The following is a 24,908-nucleotide window of genomic DNA, read 5'->3' on the forward strand; positions in this document are numbered from 1 at the left end:
CGGTGTCCCTGACCACGGTGTCCCTGTCCACGGTGTCCCTGTCCACGGTGTCCCTGACCATTGTGTGCCTGACCACGGTGTCCCTGTCCAGTGTCCCTGACCACGGTGTCCCTGTCCACGGTGTCCCTGTCCACGGTGTCCCTGACCACGGTGTCCCTGTCCACGGTGTCCCTGACCACGGTGTCCCTGTCCGTGGTGTCCCTGACCGTGGTGTCCCTGTCCACGGTGTCCCAACCATTGTGTGCCTGACCACGGTGTCCCTGTCCAGTGTCCCTGACCGCGGTGTCCCTGTCCACGGTGTCCCTGTCCACGGTGTCCCTGACCACGGTGTCCCTGACCACGGTGTCCTTGTCCACGGTGTCCCTGTCCGCGGTGTCCCTGACCGCGGTGTCCCTGTCCGTGGTGTCCCTGACCGCGGTGTCCCTGTCCACGGTGTCCCAACCATTGTGTGCCTGACCACGGTGTCCCTGTCCACAGTGTCCCTGTCCACGGTGTCCCTGTCCATGGTGTCCCTGTCCACAGTGTCCCAACCATGGTGTGCCTGACCACGGTGTCCCTGTCCACGCTGTCCCTGAATATGGTGTACCTGACCACGGTTTCCCTGACCACAGGGTCCCTGGCCATTTTGTCCCTATCTATAACCAGGGTTGGCTGCTGAGCAGCGCTACCTGCTCACCAGAGGCAGGCCCAATGTCCTGCTGTCCCTGCACACTCACTCAGCACCCCACTCTCAGGAGTGTCCCAGTGCAAATGGAAAATCACAGTCACCTGGTACAAGCCAACCGGGCCGGGAGAGGGAGTGGGGGCTGCGTCCCAGAAGGGTGAGAAGGAGTTGCATAACTGACTCATGGGAGGAGAGACCCCAGGGCTGGAGTTTCACTTTTCAGTTCCCGTAACTCAGGAATGAGTTCTTTGCCAAGGACGAGTGTCAGAAAAGAGAAAAGGCAGCCTGCCTCTTCCCAACACACTCATCTCCCCACCTCGAGGAGGGGTGCTCTGCTGAGCCCTCTTCTGGCAGCGCCCTGTCTGGGTGCAGCCTACATTGGAGGGCCACTACCAGGAAGCTCCGAAAGAGGCCCAAGCAGAGCTGAGGTCCACGCTCCAGCCTCTGAGACCCGGGGTGGGGCCCTGGCCCTGGACCAGGCAGCCTCTTGCTCCCCACTCTGGGGAATTCCCTGAGCAGGAAGCCAGGACTCCTTCCTGTCTGGAGCAGGAGCTCCTGTCGGCTCTCCATCCTATCCCTGTCCTTCCCAATCAGTGCCAGCCACCTGGTCCTTACACACTCATGCATCCTCACACGCTTGCACACATCACACACACACACCCGCACACACACATCATGCACATGCTTGCACACCCTCACACCTGCACATATTTGCACATGCTTGCACACACACATTCATACAGTCACACACTTGCACTTGGACTCAGTCACACTCACACACATTTGCACATGCGTGCACACTCACACTTTGCTTTTCGGGGAGACCTGTGCCCTCCAGGCGTCCAGGGTGACCACATGCTCAGCGGTGCTGGGGAGAAGGAGGGGAGGTTGCCTGGGGTGAGAGGACAGAGCCTGGGAGCAGTGTCCCTGGACAAAGAAGAGCCCAGTGCCTGGGGAGTGGTTCCCTCCCCCTGAGAAAGCCACACTGAGCCTGGGGGCCCTGGGACTCAGGGGAGCGTGGGAAGAGAAAGCGTGGTAAGCAGCCCCTCTCCCAGCAGGGCCCTGGCCTGAGCAGCCCCTGGCTCCTGTGAGGGTGGACAGACTGCCCATGGCCATGGGCCCAGGCCGCTGGAGCACTGGGGAGGGGGTCCCAGAGGTGGAGATGGGGACAGGATGGCCCAGGAAGGACATAGGGTGGTTCTGGGCAAGACACAGGTCTGCAGGGACCCTGCTGTCTTACACGTGTGTCAACAGTCTGCTCTTGTCCTGATGGTGGCTGAGAGGGGCCTAAAGATCAGATAACAGGAATCAAAGCAGAATGCGGCTAGGGATGGCAAGACACAGAGGGCAGTGTTTTCCTGTCCTTTTTGGACTTTTACGCTGAAATGTGCTTCACAGGCAACCCCAAGCACACACACAGCCAGGTGTGTCCTGCGTGTATATGAAGCAAGAGTTTCACAAAGCAGCCTTCACCCTTCCTTCATGGGAAGAACTCTGAGGGCTTCTATCTGTTTTATTTGGGGAAAGAAAAAAAAAATGCTGGTTGTGTCCCACTGATTGAGTTCACAGCCCTCCACAGAGCATACTCTGCAACAAGGTGCAAGTGATCCTCACCATTTTGTCCTGTTTTTTGCCTCCTGGCAACCATTCCTCCACCAAGATTCCTTTAGGAGAATTAGCTCTTTGCCATGAGTTAAATCTTGCTAAGCAGGTACATCCTGGTGCCTGCCTTCCCACTTAGGATGCCAAAGGGAACCTTGGAAAATCCATCTTCCAGATTCCTCTCAATGTCCTGGTTCAGCCAGAGGACAGCCATGTGGTCCAGGCCAGGCTTACTGGACACAAGTTCTTTGGCACCGAGATCATAGCAGAATAACCCAAGAATGTAAAAAATGGTTCAGAACAAAAGACTAGTTGCCATCTAGTTGACTCCGACTCATGGCAACCCCAAGTGTGTCAGTAGAACTGTGCTCCATAGGGTTTTCAATGGCTAGTTTTTCAGAGCTTGATCACCAGGTCTTTCTTCCAAGGCACCTCTGGGTGGGGTTGAATCTCCAACCTTTCGGTTAACAGCCCAATGCATCAACCGTGTGCATCACCCAGGACTAAGAAATAGTTAGGGGACATTTACTGTCACCACGATGTCCTGAGCGACTGCAGGGTAACTTTGTTGCTGTCTACCCCATCCTTGCTCTTGAGCCCCCTTCCATTCTCAGCTCTTTTAGAACATTCCAGTACATTCTGTGTTGACTTTGAGACCTCCAGAGTTGGCTTTTATGGTTTGCAGTGGAAAGCGTCTACATGTCAAAACACCATGGCAGAGTCCCTCCCTCTTCCCCTGGTGTCACTTTCCCCTGTTTTAAGCCTAAGATCATTTGTGTAAAACACCCTGATGGTGTCAGTTAAGTGCATAATAATTTCCATTTGCATAGGACCGAAGCAGGGATCTATTTGGAAGGCCAACTAAGAAACTACACCCTTCACGCCCCCTTGCATAGCAGTCCCTTCTATGCTGATATGCCTGGAATGCAGCTGCAGTGATTGGAACAGCAGTGAACTTGGAGAATAGACTAAGGAAGTGGAGCTGAGAGGCAAAAAGAGCTGGGGTCAAATTAATAAGCTATATGAAATGTAAGGAGCCCTGGTGGCGCACCAAGTAAGCGCTTGGCTGCTAACTGAATGGTTGGCAGTTGGAACCCTCACTGTGGCTCTGTAGCAGAAAGACTGGTGGTCTGCCCTGTAAAGATTACAGCCTAAGAAAACCTATACGGGGCAGGTCTACTCTGTCACATGGAGTCGCTACGAATCAAAATGGACTCAGTGGCACCCAACAACAACATATGAAATATAAAAACGATCTTCTATAAAGCCCTTAAAAATCCACTAAGCAGAGAGTTAGGAATTACTGAGAATTAAGTCCAACACTTGAGAATGCTTTAGCTTTGGAAATATTTGCCAGTTTGGAAGGGATTGCTGAGAGGCTGTGCTGCGTGCTATGTAGCCTCACTGGGGCTAGGGGAACAAAGGTACGGTCCAGGGCCATCCATTGGTAAGGACGCAGAGAAAACATCCCTCATTTGACCTGAGGCCCTGTCGTGGATTATTGAATTGTGTCCCCCAAAAATTCATGTCGACTTGATTAGGCCACGATTCCCAGTATTGCGTGGTTGTCCTCCATTTTGTGATTGATGTAGTTTTCCAATGTGTTGTAAACACTAATCTCTGCCTGTGGTTAATTAGACAAGATTAGGTTATGTTAAAGAGGATTAGGGTGGGATGTAATACGCTTACTAAGGTCACATCCCTGATCCAATGTAAAGGGGGTTTCCCCAGAGTGAGGCCTGCACCACCTTTTATCTTACAAGAGGCAAAAGGAAAGGGAAGCGAGCAGAGAATGGGAGACCTCATACCACCAAGACAGCAGTGCCAGGAGCAGAACGCGTCCTTTGGACCTGGGGTTCCTGTGCAGAGACTGATGACAAGGACTGTCCTCCACAGCCAACAAAGAAAGCCTTCCCCTGGAACTGATGCCCTGAATTCAGACTTCTAACCTGCTAGACTGTGAGAGAATGAACTTCTGTGTGTTAAAGCCATCTACTCATGGTATTTCTGTTACAGCAGCACTAGATGACTAAGACAGGCCCCAAAAGGCTGAATCCGAGGAGGACAGAGCAACCGTCCTTCACACAAACTGAAGCCTGACTTCCCATCAGTAGAAAGGCCCAGAGATCAAGCCTTGGAACTGGATTAAGGTAGTCTCGGACAGCTAGTGCTCCCAGGTACCTGGCAGAAGCAAATGGGCATTCACTCAGGAGAAAATATAATATTATTCTTCACATTATTTCTTAGTGTTTCAAGGATAAGATTCATAACATCATCAATGACAACCAGAATATGAGTAGACAAGACACTATAAGCAAAAACAGAAACAACAAATAACAGAAATAGACCCACAGAGACTTAAGAATTGGAATTTAGAGGCAAAAACCATAAATTATATTAACTTGATTCAAAGAAATAAAATCAGACTTAAAAACATTATAACTGGAAACTGAAGAAATGAAGTAGCAAATTCGAAAAATAACTTAAAAATTATATAACTGAAACACACAGTAATTGAAATTAAGAACATAGTGGATGTGATAATGGTGGATAAGACAAAACGAAGAGCGCACTGGTGAACTAGAAGACAGATTTTTTAAAACTATGCAAAGATGCCTCAAAAATAGGAAAATGAGAAACAGCCTGAGAAAGATAGCAGATACAGTGAGAAAGTCCCCCCAAAAATGTGGATGGCACAGAGACAATATTGAAGAGATAATAGCCGAGATATTTCTGGAACTGATAAAATATATCAAACCACAGATCATTATATGATTATACCTATTATATAATCAGGATAAGTAAATAAATATCCCATATTTAGACCCATGAAAGTGCAGAAAACAAAGACAAAAAGAAAATCTAATCAGCAGGCAGAGGAAAAAGATCACCTTGTATATATGACAGTGAGAGTGACAACTGGCTTCTTGATACAACTATGGGATCTAGAAGAAAGAAAATAGTTTACAAACTAAATTCGATATGCTGCAAAAATACTTAAGAATACTGGTGAAATAAAGATACTGTCAGGCAAACAAAAACAGAGTTTATCACCAGCATACTTGCACTAAAAGAAAGTCTAAAAATTGTTCTTCAGGCAGAAGAAAAATGACCCAGATTGGAAGCTCAGAGATGGAAGAGGAAAGTGGTAAATATGTGGTAAATCTAAATTAACACATTCTATAAAAAGATTAATAAATATGTTTTGTAGGACATTTAAATTTGTATAGAGAAAATTGAAATTCATAACATATATACATTGAAAAGAGGAAACAGAGTGTATACAAATAGCAAGCACCTTCTACATTTGTTTGCCAACCTCTCCCTCCTCCCCAGGACGTATTTTTGTAAATGTGCTACATAAAATTTTTTTTTTTTTTGTGGCAACATGTAAAAAAATTGGCATAGAGGCTGTCTTAGGCTGGGTTCTCTAAAGAGGCAAAATCAGTGAAACATCTATATATCTATATAATCTATGTAATCTATGGACTCTCTGTAATCTATGGTCGCTCTCTATATATCTCTATATAGATGTCTGTCTATATATATCTCTTTTTGTATATCTCTCTCTGTATATCTCTCTCTATATATGTATCTGTGTATCTCTCTGTATATATCTCTCTGTATCTCTCTCTCTGTATATATCTCTCTCAATCTCTGTATATATGTATATATATCTCTCTTTATATATATCCATATCTCTCTGTATATATATCTATATATCTCTTTATCTCTCTCTATATCTCTATGTATATATCTCTATATCTATCTCTCTATATATATACCTCTCTATATATGTCTATGTATATATCTCTCTATATATATCTATCTCTATATATATATCTCTATCTCTCTATACATATCTGTCTCTCTATATATACCTCTCTATATATCTCTTTCTAGCTCTCTATCTCTATATATATATATCTCCTCTCTCTATCTCTATATATCTATCTCTCTGTATATATATCCTCTCTATCTCTCTATATCTCCATCTATATCTTTATCTGTCTCTCTTCATATCTCTCCCTCTCTAGATGTATCTTTATCTTATATATATATCTCTCTGTCTCTGTGTATATCTCTATATATCTCTCTATCTCTCTGTCTCTGTATATATCTGTCTATATATATCTCTGTATCTATGTGTATATATATCTATCTATATCTCTATATATTTCTCTATATCTCTCTATATATATATCTATATCTGTCTATATCTCTCTATATATCTCTATCTCTCTATCTCTCTATCTCTCTCTATATATATCTCTCTGTCTCTCTCTCTCTATATATATAGCTCTATATCTATCTCTATCTTTATATCTCTCTATATATGTCTCTCTATCTCTGTCTATATATATCTCTCTGTCTCTCTATCTGTCTCTATATATATCTATATATATTTCTACGTATATGTATCTCTATATATATCTCGCTCTATATATCTATCTCTATATATCTCTCTGTGTATATCTATATATATATCTATCTCTCTATATATATATATCTGTCTATATCTCTCTCTATATATATATATCTCTATATTTCTATCTCTATATATATCCCTCCATATATATCTTTATATATATATATATCATATATATCTTTCTCTATATATCTCTATCTCTCTGTATATCTCTTTCTACCTCTATATATACATCTCTCTATATATCTCTCTCTTTAGCCTGTCTCTATATATATCTCTAGCTCTCTTTCTCTCTGTATATATATATATATCTTAGTCATGTAGTGCTGCTCTAACAGAAATAGCACAAGTGGATGGCTTTAACAAAGCGAAGTTTATTCCCTCACAGTCCAGTAGGCTACAAGTCCAAATTCAGGGTGTCAGCTCCAAGGGAACACTTTCTCTGTCAGCTCTGGAGGAAGGCCTGTGTCATCAATCTTCCCTTGGTCTGGGAGCTTCTCTGCACAGGAACCTCAGGTCCAAAGGACGCGCTCTGCTCCTGGCACTGCTTTCTTGGTGGTATGAGGTTCCCCGTCTCTCTACTCACTTCTCTCTTTTATATCTCAAAAGAGAGTGGCTTAAGACACTACCTAGTCTTGTAGACCTCATCACTATAACTGCCGCTAACCCATCTTATTACATCATAGTGATAGAGTTTACAACACATAGGGAAATCACATCAGATGATAAAATGGTAGACTATCATACAACACTGAAAATCATGACCTAGCCAAGTGGACAGATATTTTGGGGGACACAATTCAATCCATGACGTTCCACTCTTTGGCCCCCAAAAATTCATGTCCTTGCAACATGCAAAACATATTCATCCCATCATATCATAGTAAAAGTCTTAATTCCAAGTCCAAAATCCAAAAATTCCTCTTCATCTGTGAAATCTAGAATATAAGTTATCTGCTTCCAAAGGTACAATAGCAGAGCAGGCACAAGCTAGACATTTCCATTACAGATGGGAGAAACTAGAGGGAAAGAAGTGATAACAGGCACCAAGCAAGTCAGGAGAACGTATTACATTAGCCCTCAAGGCTTTGAAAATAATCCTCTGTCCTCTGAGACAATTTACACAATAGCCCTGCCCTCCAGACTCTAGGTATTGGCCACACTCTCCAGATTCTGAGTGGAGGCCCCTCGGCCCTGGGCTTCAGCTCGGCCTTCCAGGCCCACTGGGACAGCAACTCTGCTCCCTTGGCTTTAGGCGCACCATTCTCTGAGTGGTGACTCCGCCCTTGGAAACACCAGAGGCCATGGCTCCACCCTGTGAAACCCCAGAGGTCATGGCCGTACCCTCCTTGTCTCTTCAGCTTCTGCTTCCTGTGGCCTCTTGGCCCTCGGGCCTCACGCCCACATCTGCCCTGCTGGGGCAAGTGTTTCAAAGCTCTGTAGATCCACCAGTAAGTATCAGAAGGACAAGGGAGTACAGGAGGGGGTGTCTGCAGTAAACTGGCCAGCATGGGCAGCCCGGGGCATTATCACAGAGGGTAGCCCACGGTGTGGCAGAACCCAGGGTGGCCTGGGGATCTGAGCTCAGCCTGCCCCCAGCCAAGGACAGACCCTCACCTGGGACATTCTGAGGCCACAGAGCAGGATGACTTCTACCACTGAAGGTGGCTCCTCGGGCACTGATCCTCCTTATCTCCAGCCATACCTGGCCCCCCTCCCCAGAGGTTGCAGGTGCTGTAGGGGAACCCACTCTCTGCCCCAAGGGTCAGTCCTCGCAAAGAACCTCTTGCTCTCACCACCCCCTGCGCCCCAACTGGTGGCTTGTGGCCACAACAGCCCTCCTGGTGACTGCCCCCCAGCTCCCTGTCTGTCCTCAGCCGCCCCGCCCGTGGGCAGAGGTGCCCACGCGGGGAACACCTTTCCACCAGGGGACCTGAGCACCAGGCATCTGGGTGGACCACAGGGAGGGCACCCCTTACCCCAGCCAGACGCCTCCCCTCGGGAGACATTCCTCAAAGCCAGAGCCCTACATTGATATTGGAGCAGTGAGGCGGAAGGTCCTTGGGACCAGCAGAAACAGAGCTGACACCCTTGTTCCCGGGAAGCAGAAGAGCATTTACTGAACACTGCAGTGGCGGTGGCCCCAGCCTTTCCTTTCCTTGGACTGAGGTGGCCAGAGTGGGTGAAGAGGGTGGCTTGGCCCTGGCTCTCAGGTCAGCCGAGGACTGAAGTCTGGGGTCCAGGACAGTAAGTGGCCAGCCCGGCGCTGAAACAAAGCAGGTCAGGGGGAGCCTATACCCGGGGGTGCGAGCTTGAAGCTCAGGCTGGGGTGCCGGGGGGAGGGGGTCTGAGCAGGGATACTCAGTCTGCCCACTGGGGACAAGTCTGGTGCTAAGTCCCTGACAAGGAAGAGCCCCACAGCCCTGCCCTGGCCCCTAACCTCAGGGCCAAAGACCTCCAGGCCGGAACTCCTGGAACTCAGTAGCCCAAAGGTTGAGCAGCCAGACATGGGCAGACAGAGGAGGGGCCATGTCACCCCTCTGTCAGCCCCCAGGCGGAGCAGGAACCCCCCCGACAGCACCGGGACGCTGCTGCCGCCAACCCTTCCCCACTGCAGAGACCACTTTTGCAGCAGTTTATCTAGGAGTTCACCTTCAAGTCCTCTATCTGCGTGTTCTGGAGGGACAGGTCATTCTCCACGCAGGAGGGCAGGCAGAACTTGTTGTGGGCTCTGTACTCTTCAGACTCTGCAGGAGAGAAGGGGGTGTGAGCACAGCCCTGCATGGAGACACCCCCGGCCTAGTGGGAGGACAGCAGCAGACCCTGGGGCAGGCTAGGGACCCCTCCAGTGACAGAACCTCAGAACCTCCCGTCTTTGAACCCGAGACTTCCCAGATAGGGGCTGGGAGGGTCGTCAAAGAGCCAGTCCAGGACCTCTTCCCTAAGAGGACGCCAAAAACATGAGGAAGTGGCTTCCCAAGGATCCCAGGAAGAGGGTGACAGGCTAGCAAGTAGGACAGCCAGGCAGCCTCTGGTTCCAGCTCTCTTCCCAAGAGGCAGGCAGCCCTGCCCAGTGTGTCCCAGGTGTGGGGTGGGAGGATGGTATTGTTGTTACGTGACGTCGAGTTGGTTCCGACTCATAGCAACCCTATAGGACAGAGTAGAACTGCCCTATAGGGTTTCCAAAAAGCAGCTAGTGGATTCGAACTGCTGAACTTTTGGTTGGCAGCCAAGCTCTTAACCACTGAGCCACCAGGACGTTTGGGGGGGACACCGTTCAACCCACACTGTTGGGTGCCATCGAGTCGATTCCAACTCATAGCGACCCCATGTGACAGAGTAGAGCTGCCCTACAGGGTTTCCTAGGCTGTAATGGAGGGTGTTAGGGGGTGAATAAGCAGCCCTGGTGGCACAGTGGTTAAGTGCTCGTTTGCTAACTGAAAGGTCAGTGGTCTGAACCCACCAGTGCCACTCCACGGGAGAGAAAGAAGATCTGATGGTCTGCTCCCGTAAGGATCACGGCCTAGGAAACCTATGGGGTGGTTCTGCTCTGTCATGTGGGGTCACTATGAGCTGGAATTGACTGGATGGTACGCAACAGCAACGTGGGTCGAATGGCGTCTCCACCCCTCAAAACCTACCCCTGTGCCTGGGAATGTGACCTTGTTTGGAAATAGGGTTATCAGTTAGGTTGGGACCTAATCCCATCTGAGCAGTGTCCTTCTAGAAGAGGAGATAAGAACAGAGCCAGTCACTAGAAGGACACCCGTGAGGCTCCACGACAAGGCCAGGAGGCTGGGAGCTGAGACAGGCGGGCACATTTCCCCTCAGAGCCTCTGGAGGAAGTAACACGGCCACACCGTGATCTCGGAATCCCTGGGCTGAACTTTTGGTTAGCAGCCAAGCTCTTAACCACTGAGCCACCAGGGCTTTTAGGGGGGGACAACATTCAACCCACACTGTCGATTCCAAGCTCATAGCGACCCCATGGGACAGAGTAGAGCTACCCTGTAGAGGTAGCCTGTGGTGGGGCCTCCAGAACAGAGACGTAGGTTGTGTCTGCTCTTATCCACCCCTCAGCGCGCGGTGCTTTGTTATCGCAGCCCTAGTTGACCGAAACAGATGCGAATCAGAGACAGCTCTTGTGAAGTGCCTGCAGGGTGCCGGCCACAGGACTTGTGTCTTCCTGCTGTACCTCATTTAAGCATATGGCACAGGGACAAGCTGGGGAGCTGGGTGTGCGGGGTGCTGGGTGTGCGCAGGCTTGGGCAGGCAGGCAACTCCCCACAGTTCTCACGGTGGCCCGGCCAATATTCCACCATTCCAGAGTCATTCCTTTAGCTAGAACCCATCTGTCTCCCATTTCTCATCCTGGCTACTCACTAACAGCTCACGGGCCCCATGGTACCTCCAGTGAGTGGGTAAAGGATGTGGGTGGGGGGAGGACGAGGAGCAGAGCCATGGGCACACTGAAACCCTTTCCAAGGCAGGAAGTGAGGCCAGCCCCCTGCTGTGGCGGAGGGGATGGCCTGGGGTGGAGAGGTGCTGATGGTTCTCACAGTGAAGGAAGGCACCCCATCTTCCCCTGCTTCAAGCCTGGAGCGGCCACCTGACCCTCAGTATGGGAGTCCAAATGCCTGGGGTGGGGTCTGCCCTCCTCCCACACTTCCTGTACCAGTCCTCCACTTTCAGAACCCGGCATTCCCTCCCCGCCATGGGAGGAACCATGTCGTCTCAGCCCAGGGACTCACCCCTGATGACCATCACCTCCTGCTTGGCGCAGACGGCATCCTGGTAGGGACACGTCTCCACTTTGCAGGAGCCCAGGTGAGGGGCCCCATAGCATACATAGCAGCTCAGACCCTGTGCTGGAGGGGGGATGAGTCAGCTGAGGTGACACCCGGCCAAGCTGGGTCGCCGCGGAGTGGGTACTGCGCTACCCCCACAGTCAAGAGCAGATGGCCAGGGTTGGCTTCAAGCCCTCGCAGCTGGCAGCACACAGGGAGTGGGTAGCATTGGTGGCAGTGACCTCAGGGTTCAGGGGATGGGGGCTGAGGCCAGTGTGATGGTGGACGGTCTCTGCGGCCAGGATGCAGGGCTGGGCAGCCCGGTAAGAGAGGGAGGCTCCACCACCCAATTGCATATTTGCCCGAGTAGAAGGGTGAGGCCTGCTAGCTCCCAGTAGTCCTGGCCACGTGCCACCCAGCGAGGCAGGAGGCCAGGCTGAGAGGGAGGGGCTGTGCTCACCTGAGGGGGACAGGAGGGATGACCCCATTGTGGGGCCCCCAGAGGCCAGCAGGGGTCCAAGGGGAAGGGGGTGCTGTGTAACCTCCACTCGGTAAAGGGGGGCCTGAGGGCGCAGGTGAAGGGCTAGTCATTTCCTGCCCAGTGAATGGGGTGTGGAGCCCTCCTGCAAACGGGGTGCTGGGCCCTCCTGGAAGCCCACCTGGGCCCAGGCACCCAGCTCAGCAGGGTACCTGGGCCCAGTGACCTGACCCAGCCCCAAGCACCTGAGTGCAAGCACAGGACCTCACAACCCACAAACAGCGGTCAGTCCCCGCTGTGACACAGGGGGCTCACACCGCGGGGACATGAGGGACACGCGGAGCACAGACTCCTTCCTTCTCCACCCCCCATCTCACCTCTCTCTGCTCACAGCAGGGCCACCAGCAGGACCAGAACAAGGGTCTTCATGGCGGGGACTTGCAGCCCGGGTGAGAACAACCCGGGGGCTTACTGTGGGCCGGTTCTCTCTCCCGCCCTGGCCTCCGGGCACAGCATTCACAGGCCGGCTCTCCACCCCATCTCCCCCCATCCTCACTCTCCCCATCCTTGTCCTGCCACCCTCACCCCAGAACCCACACCTGCACCCTCCTCCTTCGCACCCCTACCCACCTCCTCATGGCTCCCTCTGGCCAGGCGACAGGGCAAGCGGGGAAGAAGCAGCCCAGCCACGAGGCTGGTCTTGCCCCCAGGAAGACCCCCTCCCCCGGACCCTCTTGTTTGTCACAAGATGCTGGGCTGCTGAGTCACAGAAATCCCCTTGCCTTTGTACAGGAGTCAGAGCTCTTAGTAGCCATCAAGGCAGCCCTGCAGACGCCCAGACCAGCACCATGACGTCCTGCCTTATCCCTCGTTCTCTCAGCCAATGCGACTGCGGGCATGGCGCGCACAGGGAGGCCAGGCAGGCTGGGGCCCACTGGTACCCTGGGGCACTGGGGGGTGTCTGCCTCAGGAGGAGCGGCCACATCCAAGGAGTCAGGAAGGATGCAGGGGAGGGTGTCCCAGCATGGGAGGGCAGGAGTAGGGGTCCTAGGAGGATGCGCTAGGCAGAGCTGAGGTCCTGTGCCTCCCCTTTGACCAAACAGGGAGAGGAGGAACCGTGGAGGGAGCCCCAGGGCCGGCCGGCATGTAGGGTGGGGCGTAGTGGGGCCCTGGACTTACTGTCCCACCAAGACAGTCCTCCAGGGGTGAAAGCAGATCCCGAGGTGTGTCGGCTGAGGTCACAAGGGAAGAACCCGGTCCTCACATGCACAGCACCTTTCTGCTCACGGGCATCCCCTGTAAATGTCCCACCAGATTTATAGATGGCTTGGTGGGCTATTGTGCAAGGGGGAGGGTGCGGAGCAAAGGTTTCTAAGGAAGCAGAAGAAACTTGTGCAATTCACCTCTAACTTTCTCTTTCCTAGATCAGAGGATGTGGTTCAGGTTACAATCAATCTGCATGTGACCACTGTAGTAGAGGATAAAAATCACAAAGTTGAGTAAAGCAAAAAGGAAGTTTTCTTTGGCATATATTCAGAAGGGCAGAAGTGGGAAAACGGACAAGCACGCTGCACCAGCCCTGTCCGCCCGAGTCCGAAGAGCAGTTACCGAGCCATCAGTCTATATTAACATTACAAAAGGGCGAAACCACTGAAAGCTTCGCCTTTTCAGATTGGCTAGAAACTGTGATCATACATTTTGAACTGTCCTTCTTAACAATCATTGGTACAGGTTTCAGTAACTGACAGTCAGGAGGGTCTTCATTGGTCCAACAAATTTCTATTCACTAAATGGTAAGAGAAAAAGACAAGAGTGGAAAGTCTTTTGTGTTGTGCTTGATGGGCTTTATGCGAAAGTTTCCCTAAAAGATATTTTCCAAGATTATCTTAGCTATTGTCTTTACAACTCAGGGCCCAGTTGATGTGTCCTCGTGAGTCCTTGTGAGCCCAGCTCCAGCTGGGTCACGTTCTCTCTGCTCAAGGAGAGGGAATAATAACTCCAATATTATTTCCTAAATCACCATAAGTGCACCCCACACTCCTCACTGGAGACCTGCAAAAGGGGTTCAGTCCTAGCGCCCACCTCACACCCGGGATGGCTGGGGTCTTCCATTCTGCTCCCTCAGCGTTTTCTCTCACTGTTCTGCAAGGACTAAGAGTTCAGCATAGGAAAATGAAGACAGGAGGCCAACGAACTCGGCGAGTGTGACAGAGTAAATCATGCTCCGTCACAACCTAACATATAAAGAACACCTGGTGGCCCAGTGGCTATACGCACTCAGTTGCTAACTGAAAGGTCTGCAGTTCGAACTCACCAGCCACTCTTCTGGAGAAAGATGGGACAGTCTGCTTCTGTACAGATTACAGACTTGGAAACCCTATGGGGGCAGTCCTACTCTGTCCTACGGTGTCATTATGAATCCGAATTGAGTCGATAGCAGTGGGTTTTGATCATGATGAGGGCTCTGAAGATCCTAGAACATGGTGCTGTGTTAGTCAGGGTGTCTTAGCCAGGGTTCGTTCTCTAGAGAAACAGACCAGTGAGATATATATATATCAGGAGAGAGAAAGAGATCTTAGGGAATTCGCTCACATGACTGTGAGGGCTGGCAAATCCAAAATCCGTAGGCCAGGCAATGGGAAGAGAGAAGAGAGAGGGAGTGTCGTGGATTGAATTGTGGCCCCCCAAATATCTGTCAGCTTGGCTAGTCCATGATTCCCAGTATCGTGTGATTGTCCACCATTTTGTCATCTGATGAGATTTTCCTATATATTGTAAATCCTACTTCTATGATGTTAATGAGGTGGGATTAGTGGCAGTTATGTTAATGAGGCAGGACTCAATCTACAAAATTAGGTTGTGTCTTAAGTCAATCTTTTTTGAGATATAAAAGAGAGAAGCTAGCAGAGAGACATGAGGATCTCATACCACCACGCACCAGGAGCAGCGCACAGCCTTTGGACCCAAGGTTCCTGTGCTGAGAAGTTCCTAGTCCAGGGGAAGATTGATGACAAGGATCTTCCTGAAGAGAAGACAGAGGAAGAAAGCCTTCCCCTGAAGATGACACCCTGAATTTGGACTTCTAGCCTACTAGACTGTGAGAGAATAAACTTCTATTTATTGAAGCATCCACTTGTGGTATTTCTGTTATAGCAGCACTAGATAACCAAGACAGAATTTGGTACCAGGAGAGGATGCTGCTCTAACAGATTCCTAACACGTGGAAGCAGTTTTGAAACTGTGAGTGGGTAGAGGCTGGAAGCGTTTTAAAGTGCTTAATAGTAAAAGCCAAGATGTCCTTGAAGAGACTCTTGGTGGAATTACGGATGCCAGACGATTCTGGTGAGGACTGAGAAAGAAGTGAAAAAAGCTGTTACACTGGAGACTTTGCAGATGATGAGAAGCAGCAGCAGAGAAGTAGCGGCAGCAGAAGAACCAGGAGAGCAGCGGGAGACAGTGTTGGAGATGACCCACGGGGCAAGAGAGCTGAGTGGAGTTTACTGGCAGCGTGGGGTGCCTCCAGGCACTTATCAGTGGAGCTACAGAGCTTCTAAACATTTGCCCCAACAGGGAAGACATGGGCCCTGAGGCCCGAGGGGCCGAGAGGCCAAGGAACTCAGAAGCTGAAGAGACAAGAAACACAGGAAGCAGACCTGCTGAGGTCTCAAAGGGTGGAGTCGCCACTCAGATGAACTAGGACAATGGTGCTACCTAAAGTTGAAGGAGCAGAGTTGCTGTTCCAGGGGGCCTGGAAGGTGGAGCTGAAGCCCAGGGCCGAGGGGGCTCCGCTCAGAATCCGTAGAGTGTGGCCAACACCCACAGTCTGGAGGGCAGGGCCATTGTCTAAATGGTCTCAGAGAACAGAGGATTATTTTCAAACCTTGAGAGCTAATGTAATGTGTTCTGCTGACTTGCCTGGTGTCTGTTATCCCTTCTTTCCCTCCAGTTTCTCTCATTTGTAATGGAAACGTCTGGCTTGTGCCTGCTGCTCTGTTGTACTTCGGAAGCAGATAACTTGTATTCTAGATTTCACAGATGAAGAGGAATTTTTGGATTTTGGACTTGGAGCTTATTTAAGACTTTTCTCATGATATTATGGGGTGAAAGTGTTTTACCTGTGGCAAGGACATGAGTTTTTGTGCGTCAAAGGGTAGAATGTCATGGATTAAATTGTGTCTCCTCAAAATGTCTGTCAGCTTGGCTAGTCCATGATGCTCAGTATTTGTGACTGTCCACCTGTCATGGATTGAATTATGTCCCAAAAAAACCCTGTGTGTATCATTTTGGCTGGGCCATGATTCCCAGTATTGTGTGGTTGTCCTCCATTTTGTGATTGTAATTTTATGTTAAAGAGGATTAGGGTGGGATTGTAACACCCTTACTAAGGTCACATCCCTGATCCAATGTAAGGGGAGTTTCCCTGGGGTGTAGCCTGCACCACCTTTTATCTTACAAGAGATAAAAGGAAAGGGAAGCAAGCAGAGGTTTGGGGACCTCCCACCACCAAGAGAGCAGGGCTGGGAGCACAGCCTTTGGACCTAGCGTTCCTGCATGGAGAAGCTCCTAGTCCAGGGGAAGATTGATGAGAAGGACCTTCCTCCAGAGCTGGCAGAGGGAGAAAGCCCTCCCCTGGAGCTGATACCCTGAATTTGGACTTTTAGCCTGCTTTACTGAGGAAATAAATTTCTCATTGTTAAAGCCACACACTTGCAGTATTTCCGTTATAGCAGCACTTGATAACTAAGACACCCCCATTTTGTCGTCTGATGTGATTTTCCTGTGTGTTGTACATCCTACCTCTATGATGTTAATGAGGTGGGATTAGCGGCAGTTATGTTAATGAGGCAGGACTCAATCTACAAGATTAGGTTGTGTCTTAAATCAATCTCTTTTGAGATATAAAAGAGAGAAGCTAGCAGAGAGACATGAGGATCTCATACCGCCAAGAAAGCAACACCAGGATTTCTAGCCTCCTAGACTGTGAGAGAATAAACTTCTGTTTGTTGAAGCCATCCACTGTGGTATTTCTGTTACAGCAGCACTAGATGACCAGGACAGGGAGTGCTGGCGAAATGTCTGTCTGCAGTCTGGAGTCTGGAGTCTTAGGTCCTTCAGCTGACCAGCTGAGGCCCCTGCATCATGGAGAGCACCTTCCTGACACGGAATACTCCATAACAGCATCTAGACCAGCAGGTGGGTGGGGAAGGGCAGGGGAAGGTGAGGAGTCCTGGTCGGCCCCTGGGTTTGAGCCCGGGAAGCCAGGTCATGGTAGTGCCGTTTTGCAGAGTGACCAGAGTCAGGACTGGAAGATCGGCCTGAGGCCAGCCCCGCTACAAACGCTCCCCAATCCCCTTTCCCCAGCCTGCTCCTCTCACCACTGCCCTCTGGGCCCTAAAGCACCCAAAGACCATGACCACGTCCTATTATTCATGGATCACGATTTCCACAGGAACAGGGATAGCTTACACCCACATGATTACATCTTGTGAAACCAGTTGCCATGAAGTCGATTCCAGCTCATGGCACCCCCACGTGTGCCAGAGTAGAACTGTGGCCCATAGAGTTTTCAATGGGTGATTTTTCGGAAGTAGATCGCCAGGCCTTTCTTCTGAGGTGCCTCTGGCTAGACTCAAATCTCCAACCTTTTGGTTAACAGCTGAGTGCTTAACCATTTTGCCCCCCAGGGGCTCCTTATCTTAAGAAAAGAGTTTGTTATTGACTTGAAGCGGTGTGGGGAGATGAGAGGCACGGCTTCCTGGATGCGACCCTGGGCAAGTCTGTCTCACTGATTTCTCGACTGCTCTGCCTCCCATGCTGGTGGTCCCTTTGGGAGGGTTCTCTGTCCCTCACCCAGGGATCAGAAGGACCCACGGGTTGAGGGCTGAGATAATGGGCTAGTGAGGCGGTGGGGAGCAGCAAAGATTTTCTTTTATGAGGGGGCATGGTACCTCAGAAGCAAAATGGGTTGTGCAATTACCCTCTAACTTCCTGTCTCCCCGATTGGAGGATATGGTTCAGAAAGGTTCACAGCTTCCAAGACAGGTGGGAGGTGACAAAATAGCTCAGACTCCCTGCCAAGCCGGCCAGCCTAGCCAAGACTCCCCAGCGCCACCCTCCTCCCAAGGCTCCTGTCCGTCACCATGGCAGGCGTGGACCCTCCTGAAGAACAGCACCTTGTCCTCCTGCAAAGGGATTCAGAGCTCACGCGGGCAGGAAGATCGGCAGCTGCCACAGGAAGGGGGCGGTCGCAGTCGCCACAGGGAGCAAGAGAGGCCAAGAAGTCCCCCTGCTTAGAGACGGGCGGAGGAGCCGGGAGGGAATGGCCCCTGGTCCCTCCGGCAGCCCCTCTCTGGATGGGATGCTTGTCTGGCTGGAGGGGAAGGGCCTCAGCGAGAGAGGTTTTTTTCTCTTCCCTGTTTCCCCGCAGTAGTTTATGTGGCTTCCGCACCGTTTTGTACCCTTGAGGGAGACCTACAAGGACAGGGGCACCCGAGAGCCGGAGCAGGCTCCGGGATGGAAGACTGCCCTCCCCTGTCGTCACGGTGCAGTGCAGCGTCCGCAGACGGCTGGGCTGTGTGCGTCTGTGCGTGCGTCCCTGGGTGGGGCAAATGCTTAAGCGCCTGACTATTAACTGAAAGGCTGGTTCAGACCTACCCACAGGCGCCTCAGACGACCATCTGCTTCCAAAGGTCACAGCCTTGAAAACCCTACGGAGCACAGGTCTCCTTTGCACACTTGGGGTCACCACAAGTCAGAATTGACTTCACAGCAACTCTTTTGGGGCGTGTGTGTGTGTGTGTGTGTGTGTGTGTGTGTGTGTGTGGTGTGCTGCTGGGACAGTCGGCGTGACTTCCAACTTTCTGCTCTCGTTTCTGCAGCTCCCAGCCCTCCCTCTTACTTCCTTCTTTCCATTTGCCACAGAGCCTCCTAAGGGGTCATCCGTCCACTGCTCGGCCACCCGGCAAGGCTGCATCTCTGATGGCCACCACGGGTCCTGCTCAGCCTGAGGCCGGTTCTCTGTGGCCAGAACTGTGATCCCAGGTCTCTGTCCTACTCCCGGTCTCTCCCCGCTGAGCCCAGACTTCCTCCTTCTGAGGGAATATGGTGGACCCTTCAGCCTCGCACCCTTCCCTGCCTTCTCTTCCTTCCCTGCCAGCCTCTCCAGCAACACCCCGCATGCAGACAGCCTGTGGCCAGGCCCAGAGACGGCTCGGCCAGAATCCTGTGTTCATGTTTTTAGGTAAAGTAAACGATCCTTTGAGACCCTCTGTCTCCCATGTGTGCTGAGGTCCTGAAAAAGGTGAGGTTCTCAGAGCTCTCCCTGCTGATTTGCATTTTGTCTCTTTAGAGAGAGCAAGTAGATTTGGATATAGGCAACTGAAGTTATCCCGGGACAACCCAAAATTCAGTTTTGTTTTGATTTCAGATCCTAAACCTCTTATTGCTAGTATACAGAAATACAGTTGGTTTTTGTACGTTGAACTTGTATGCAGCGACCTTGCAAAGTTTGGTTATAAATTCTAATACTTGTTCTGCATATTACATCGGGTTTTATAAACTCAGAGTCATGTCATCTCTGAAACGAAAATTTTATTTCTAATCTCTGTGTCCGTTGTTTCTTTTTCCTGCTCTCTTATCTAGTTCATAGCTTCCAGGACAAAGGGGAGAAGAAGTGGGGTAACGGCATCCCTGTTTTGTCCCAGAACAGGGGGAACACGTTCAACGGCTCATCATCCCAAAAAACCTGACTCACAGCGACCCTAGAGAGCAGAGAACTGCCCGAGAGGGTTTCCAAGGAGGGGCTGGTGGATTTGAGCTGCCAACCTTTTGGTTAGCAGCCGAGCTCTTAACCACTGGGCTACCAGGGCTCCAGCCCATCATTAAGAGGGTGTGAACTGTGGCCCCTGCCTCTTCCCCATCATCATTCGTTCCTCCTCCCTCCCTCCCTTCAGCTCCAGGACTGCGCAGTGAGTAAGCAAGGCTGTGCCCCGTCCACCCTCAGAGTCAGTGAGGTGCTCAGCCTGCTCTTCATCAGAACTTTCCGAGGGGGCGGGCGCAGCAGGAAACCACCCAGCTCACCCCTCTGACCCTCACCTGTCCTCACCCTTACTCTGTGCACTCTAGCTCCTCCTGCAGGCAGCACCCCGGCAGATGTCGCCCTGGCTGCTTGGAGACTCGGCACCTTTTGCAACAATGAGCTGGACCCTGGCGCCCCAAGTGCGCTCCCTCTGTGGGAAATGGGGTGGCTCTGCCCTGCCGCCTGCTCCCCCTCCACGCACGGACCCCTGGCATCACAGGTGGGTTCCTTGCTCAGGCTTCTAGAGGAGTAAGTGGGCACCATGATGAATGTTAAAGCATTTATGATTTTTGTATGCAATCGATTTTTTTCTAATGTTCCAGTGGAAGGCTTCCCATTGCCTTCCACGTCCCATCTGGAGTTGAAACGCTCTCTTCGTGTTTTTCAAAGTCTGTGCTTTTCCCGCAGGCGTGTCCCACCTTTCCATTTGTAGTGTTCTAATGTGGCTTCGTTTTCCTTGTTCAGTCTTGCTAGAGACATGTCTATTTTGTCTTCTTTCCAAAAAGCAAGTTGAGCCTTTTAAATTGTATCTTCGTTTTCTATTTCACTAGTGTCCACTCTTACTCGTTTTTTTTTTTTGGCTGGTGGACATTGTAAATGTCCCTTTGTTGACTGTCTTGATTTTGTTTGTTTATTTGTGTGTGTCTTTATTTCAATCTTGTTGGGCTCTGCTTGACCGTCAGTTAAGTTCCTTGGAGATCAGTTTGATTTTGTTGTTCTTGTTGGCTGCCGTCACATTGGTCCCTGACTCACGGCGACCACATGCTGATCGACAGGGTTTTCACTGACTGATTTTCAGAAGTAGGTTCCCAGGCCTTTCTTCCTACTCTGTCTTATTCTGGAAGCTCCCCTGAAGCCTGTTCAGCATCATAGCACCACACAAGCCTCCATTGACAGACGGTGGTTTCGCTTGAGCTGCACTGGCTGGGAATTGAACCCAGGCCTCCCGCGTGGAAGGCAGGTCTTCAGCCGGAAACACCACTTAGGTTGGAGACTTAGTTTCACACGTTCTACCCTTCTTTTTCCTCCCTAATTACTTCATTGTTCAGCTTCTGAGAGTGATGTCTCCTCCTCCTTTACCAAACATCACTGTAGCACCTAGGAAATGTAACTTGAATGCAAGAATGTTCATCTTCTTCCTTGGTAAGGCAAACATGAAGGGGCAGTTTCTCTCGGGAACAGCTTGGCTGCAGCCCAGGAGTTCTGATGGTGTTCTGATGGCTCAGTCTTTTTAATCCCCAGCATGACTTCTTCTCTAGCCGCGATTTATTAGAACGGTGGTCTTCAGTCTTTTCATACGTGTAATTATGTCGTTTATGCTTTTTGTTGTGAACTTCGGCACTGTGCTCAGAGAATGTCCCCAGTGTGGGAAGTGTGACACCATGAAGATGATAACCATCTGGACATCAAGAACAGAATCAAAGCACCGGACGGTCTTGCTCCAGGTGTCCACAGTGTGGATGTGTTTCATCATTTGTGCTGAATGGAGGCGGAGGGTGGGACTGTGCGCCTGAGGGAGACCATCAGCCATATCCACAGTGCTGAACTCGGGGTTGAACCCAGAACACAGCCACCAACACCCGTCAGCCTTCACAGCAAGCGCGCTTGGTTAATTGTTCAGGATGTGATGGGTGAGGATGCCCCCACTGCTGGCCCCATTCCTGGGTCCCTCACACCTGTCCAGGGTGCTGTTATCATTCCTCCCAGGGGCCTTATCAGCAGATGAGGGGCTCGGGGAGACGTCAGCACAGACAGCGACCCCCAGGCCCTCGGACACAGTTCTTTAGCCAGGGAGGTATGGAGACCATCCTGGCAGCAAGTAGACCTCAGGGTGCTGGCGGCAGGCAGCGGTCTCTCTGGGCGCAGGGACAGCCCTTCCTAAGATCACCTCTCTGTTGTCTTTCCCGCACAAGCCTGTGGGCTGGGGTCATCCTGCAAACCCAGGACTCCCCGGCCTTGCTCACTGTGGTACGCAGACACTGTGATGAAGAAAATGAAGGCAGGAAGGAAGAGAGAATCCAGGGAAAGACCGCTGACAACGGGGAACATTGCGCCAGGAGCTGCCACGGGGGGGCAGCCTCAGGAGACGGGCACCGGGCAGGGGCGGGGGGGCACTGACGAGCACCATCTCCTGCCCACACCTGGGTCAGTCCCCTGGGGGGGGGGTCAGAGGGTGCCGCCTGGGCCCCAGAGGGCACCTCCAGAGTGGAGGGAGCCCCATCCAGACCACCACCTCCTCCTGCGGGGTGCAGAGCAGGCTGGGGTGTTCCAAGTGGGGAGCTCCGTGCTGTTTGGTTCCAGAAGGTACCGTCTCCTGGGAAGCCCCAGGCCTGGCTAGAACTTGGTTCAAGTCTCCAGTCTCTGAAGACAGGAATGGATAAGGGAACAAAGCGGAGACACAGTGGGAGCGTGCAGAGGAGCCGGGAAGGGCAGCTTTCTGCTCCGGCTGTGGCAGGAGCTGTACTGACCTACTGCACCCTGATCCATGAGTCAGAGGAGGGAAGATAAGCTTGAGCCTCATCTACCTGGGGTCCAGGCACATTTAAACACCCTGAGGGGCCAGGCGTGCACGCAGAAACCCCATCACAGCGATAGCAGCCCACGAGACTCACCTGAGGACCCCCAAGGTCTCCAGAAGTTTCCCTTTCTCCCTCTCCTCCCCCCTCCTGCCTCTCCCCCCCCACCTTTCCCCTTCCTTTCTTTCCTCCTCCTCCCCCTTTCTTCCCCTCTTTCTCTCGCTCCCCTGCTCCCTCCTTCTCCCCGCTGCGCTTCCCAGGCCCCTGTTCTGTCTGCTCCGCTGGCTGGCTGGCCCTTCCCTCATCTCTGATTGTCCAAACCTCCCCTGTCCCCCAGCTCTAATGGCACCTCCTCCCCGTTGAAGCCCTCCATTTCTCCCCAGGCCTCACACCCCGGGGAAGGAGCCTCCCCATCCCCTCCTCCCTTTCAGTACCCGCCACCGCTGTCAGGAGCTCAGGGCTGTGTCTCTCCCTCAGCACCCCTGGATCCCAGAGGCAGGGATCGCACCTGGGCCCCGTGTGCCTCACGGTGCTGAGCCGCCTGCCCTTTGAGTCCCAGTCTGTCATAGGAAGAAGAGGAGGCAGCAGGGCTGACAGCCCAGGTGTAAGGGCCCAGGTGGGAGGGCTCTGGTGGGAGGGACCAGGTGGGAGGGTCCAGGTGGGAGGGCCCAGGTGGGAGGGCCCAAGTGAGAGGGCCCAGGTGGGCGGACTTGGGTGTGAGGCAAGTCCCTGCTTTCAGGGGCTGACACTCAGCTGCCTCCTCCTAGGGCCCGGGCCCTGGTCACTCCAGCAAGAGGTGGCTAGAGGCACAGCTGCGGTCCTTGGGGGCCCTGGGACCCTGGGACCCTGGGAGGCCTTCTGCAGAGCAGGAGCTGATGAGGGAGGTGCTGACGGGCTCCGCCTACCCCACCCCTCCCTGGGCTGTTTCTACCTCCTGGCAGCCTGGCGGAGGGAAGGTGTAGGAAAAGGGACTCAGGGTGGTGGGCAGAGGACAGAGTGGGGCCTGGGTTGGAAGCAGTGAGGACCAGCATCTGAGGGTCTAGGTGGAGTATGCGAAGGGGAGAGTGGAGGGGGTGGGACTGAGGGGAGGAGGCAGGGATGGGGTGTACAAGGCTGGGGGGCTCTGGGCGAGGCTTCTCTCTGCTGCCCCCGACTCAGGCCCACTCTGCGGCATCATGGAGGGGCTTGTTCTGGTCCTGTGGGCATTGCTCATGTCTGCAGAGTTTGCTGGTGTTTGTGGGGACGAGACAAAGCCAGGTAAGGAGGGGGTGGGCGAGGGACAGGATGGCGGTCCCCAGGCGTGCCATTTGCCCCAGCAAGCAGCACAGCCTCTGCTTACTCCAGGTGTTTGACGGTGGTGGCCTGTGGTCTCTGTGTGGGGTGTCAAATGCTTTGGCCCTTGGAGGGCTGGCGGCTGGTGGGGTGTGTCTGCTGCATCCTGGCCCTGACTGTGACCTGCCCGGCTGCCCCACAGGTAACCTGAGCTGCTATGAGTGCTTTAAAGTTCAAACCCCTTCAGCCTGCAGCCCTCTTGTCTGCTCCTCAAAGGACACCGTCTGTGTCTCTCATGAAATGGCTATAATCTTTGGTGAGTCCCTGCCAGCGCAGAGGGCCTGGAGACGGACAAGGGTCTGAGCTCTGGACCCTTGGACTGCGTGCAGAGCTTGGGGGCCTGGGGGGAAGACCGCTGGTCCAACACTACCCCCACCCCGTGACTTTCTTCCGGCCTGACTCCAGGGGAAGTGTCCATGGGTTCTGAATTTGCACTTCTCTTTCTTCCCTTCATTTGAAGTACCAGTTCTGCCGCCCGGAAGCCGTGCGTTAGTTTCCCAGGGCTGCGTAACAAAGCACCCGCCAGTCGGGGGTTAAACCACAGGCATTTACCCTCGCCCAGCGCTGGAGGACCCAGCGCTGGAGGACCCGAGTCCAAAACCACGGTGTCTCCAGCCTCTGGAGGTTGCCGGTAGTCCTTGGCTTTCTTTGGCTTGTGGCTGCATCACTCCGAGCTCTGCTTCCGTCTTCACGTGGCCTTCTTCCCTCCGCCTCTGTCTGTCTGCATCTCTGTCCAAACTTCCTTCTTCTTGGAAGGATGCCACCCTGGTCCAGTATGCCCTCGTCTTAACTCACGTCATCTGTAAAGATTCTATTTCCAGATAAGGTCCCTTCTGAGGTTCCAGGTGGATGTGAATTGGGAGAACACTATTCAGACAGGAAGGAGCCCTGGTTGCACAGTGATTAAGCGCTCGGCTGCTGGCCCAAAGGTCAGTGGTTGGAACCCACCAGCTGCTCTTTGGGAGAGAGATGTGGCAGTATGCTTCCATAGAGACTACAGCCTTGGAAACCCTATGGGCTGTT

At 52.0% G+C, this 24,908-nt stretch overlaps 1 protein-coding gene across 1 annotated transcript; it reads right to left on the reverse strand.

Moving 5' to 3' along the window:
- Window positions 1-9,335: 9,335 nt before the first annotated feature.
- On the reverse strand, window positions 9,336-18,933 carry LOC111822632 (uncharacterized). The gene is made up of 6 exons (XM_023741613.1): window positions 18,859-18,933; window positions 18,409-18,555; window positions 18,100-18,142; window positions 13,140-13,295; window positions 11,447-11,563; window positions 9,336-9,442 (listed from the first exon to the last, which is right to left on the reverse strand). Exons 1-6 carry the CDS (start codon window positions 18,931-18,933, stop codon window positions 9,336-9,338), a joined length of 645 nt encoding a protein of 214 aa, XP_023597381.1.
- Window positions 18,934-24,908: the final 5,975 nt, after the last annotated feature.

Source organism: Trichechus manatus, unplaced genomic scaffold (genome assembly GCF_000243295.1).
Source record: "Trichechus manatus latirostris isolate Lorelei unplaced genomic scaffold, TriManLat1.0 scaffold00185, whole genome shotgun sequence".
Taxonomy (NCBI): domain Eukaryota; kingdom Metazoa; phylum Chordata; class Mammalia; order Sirenia; family Trichechidae; genus Trichechus; species Trichechus manatus.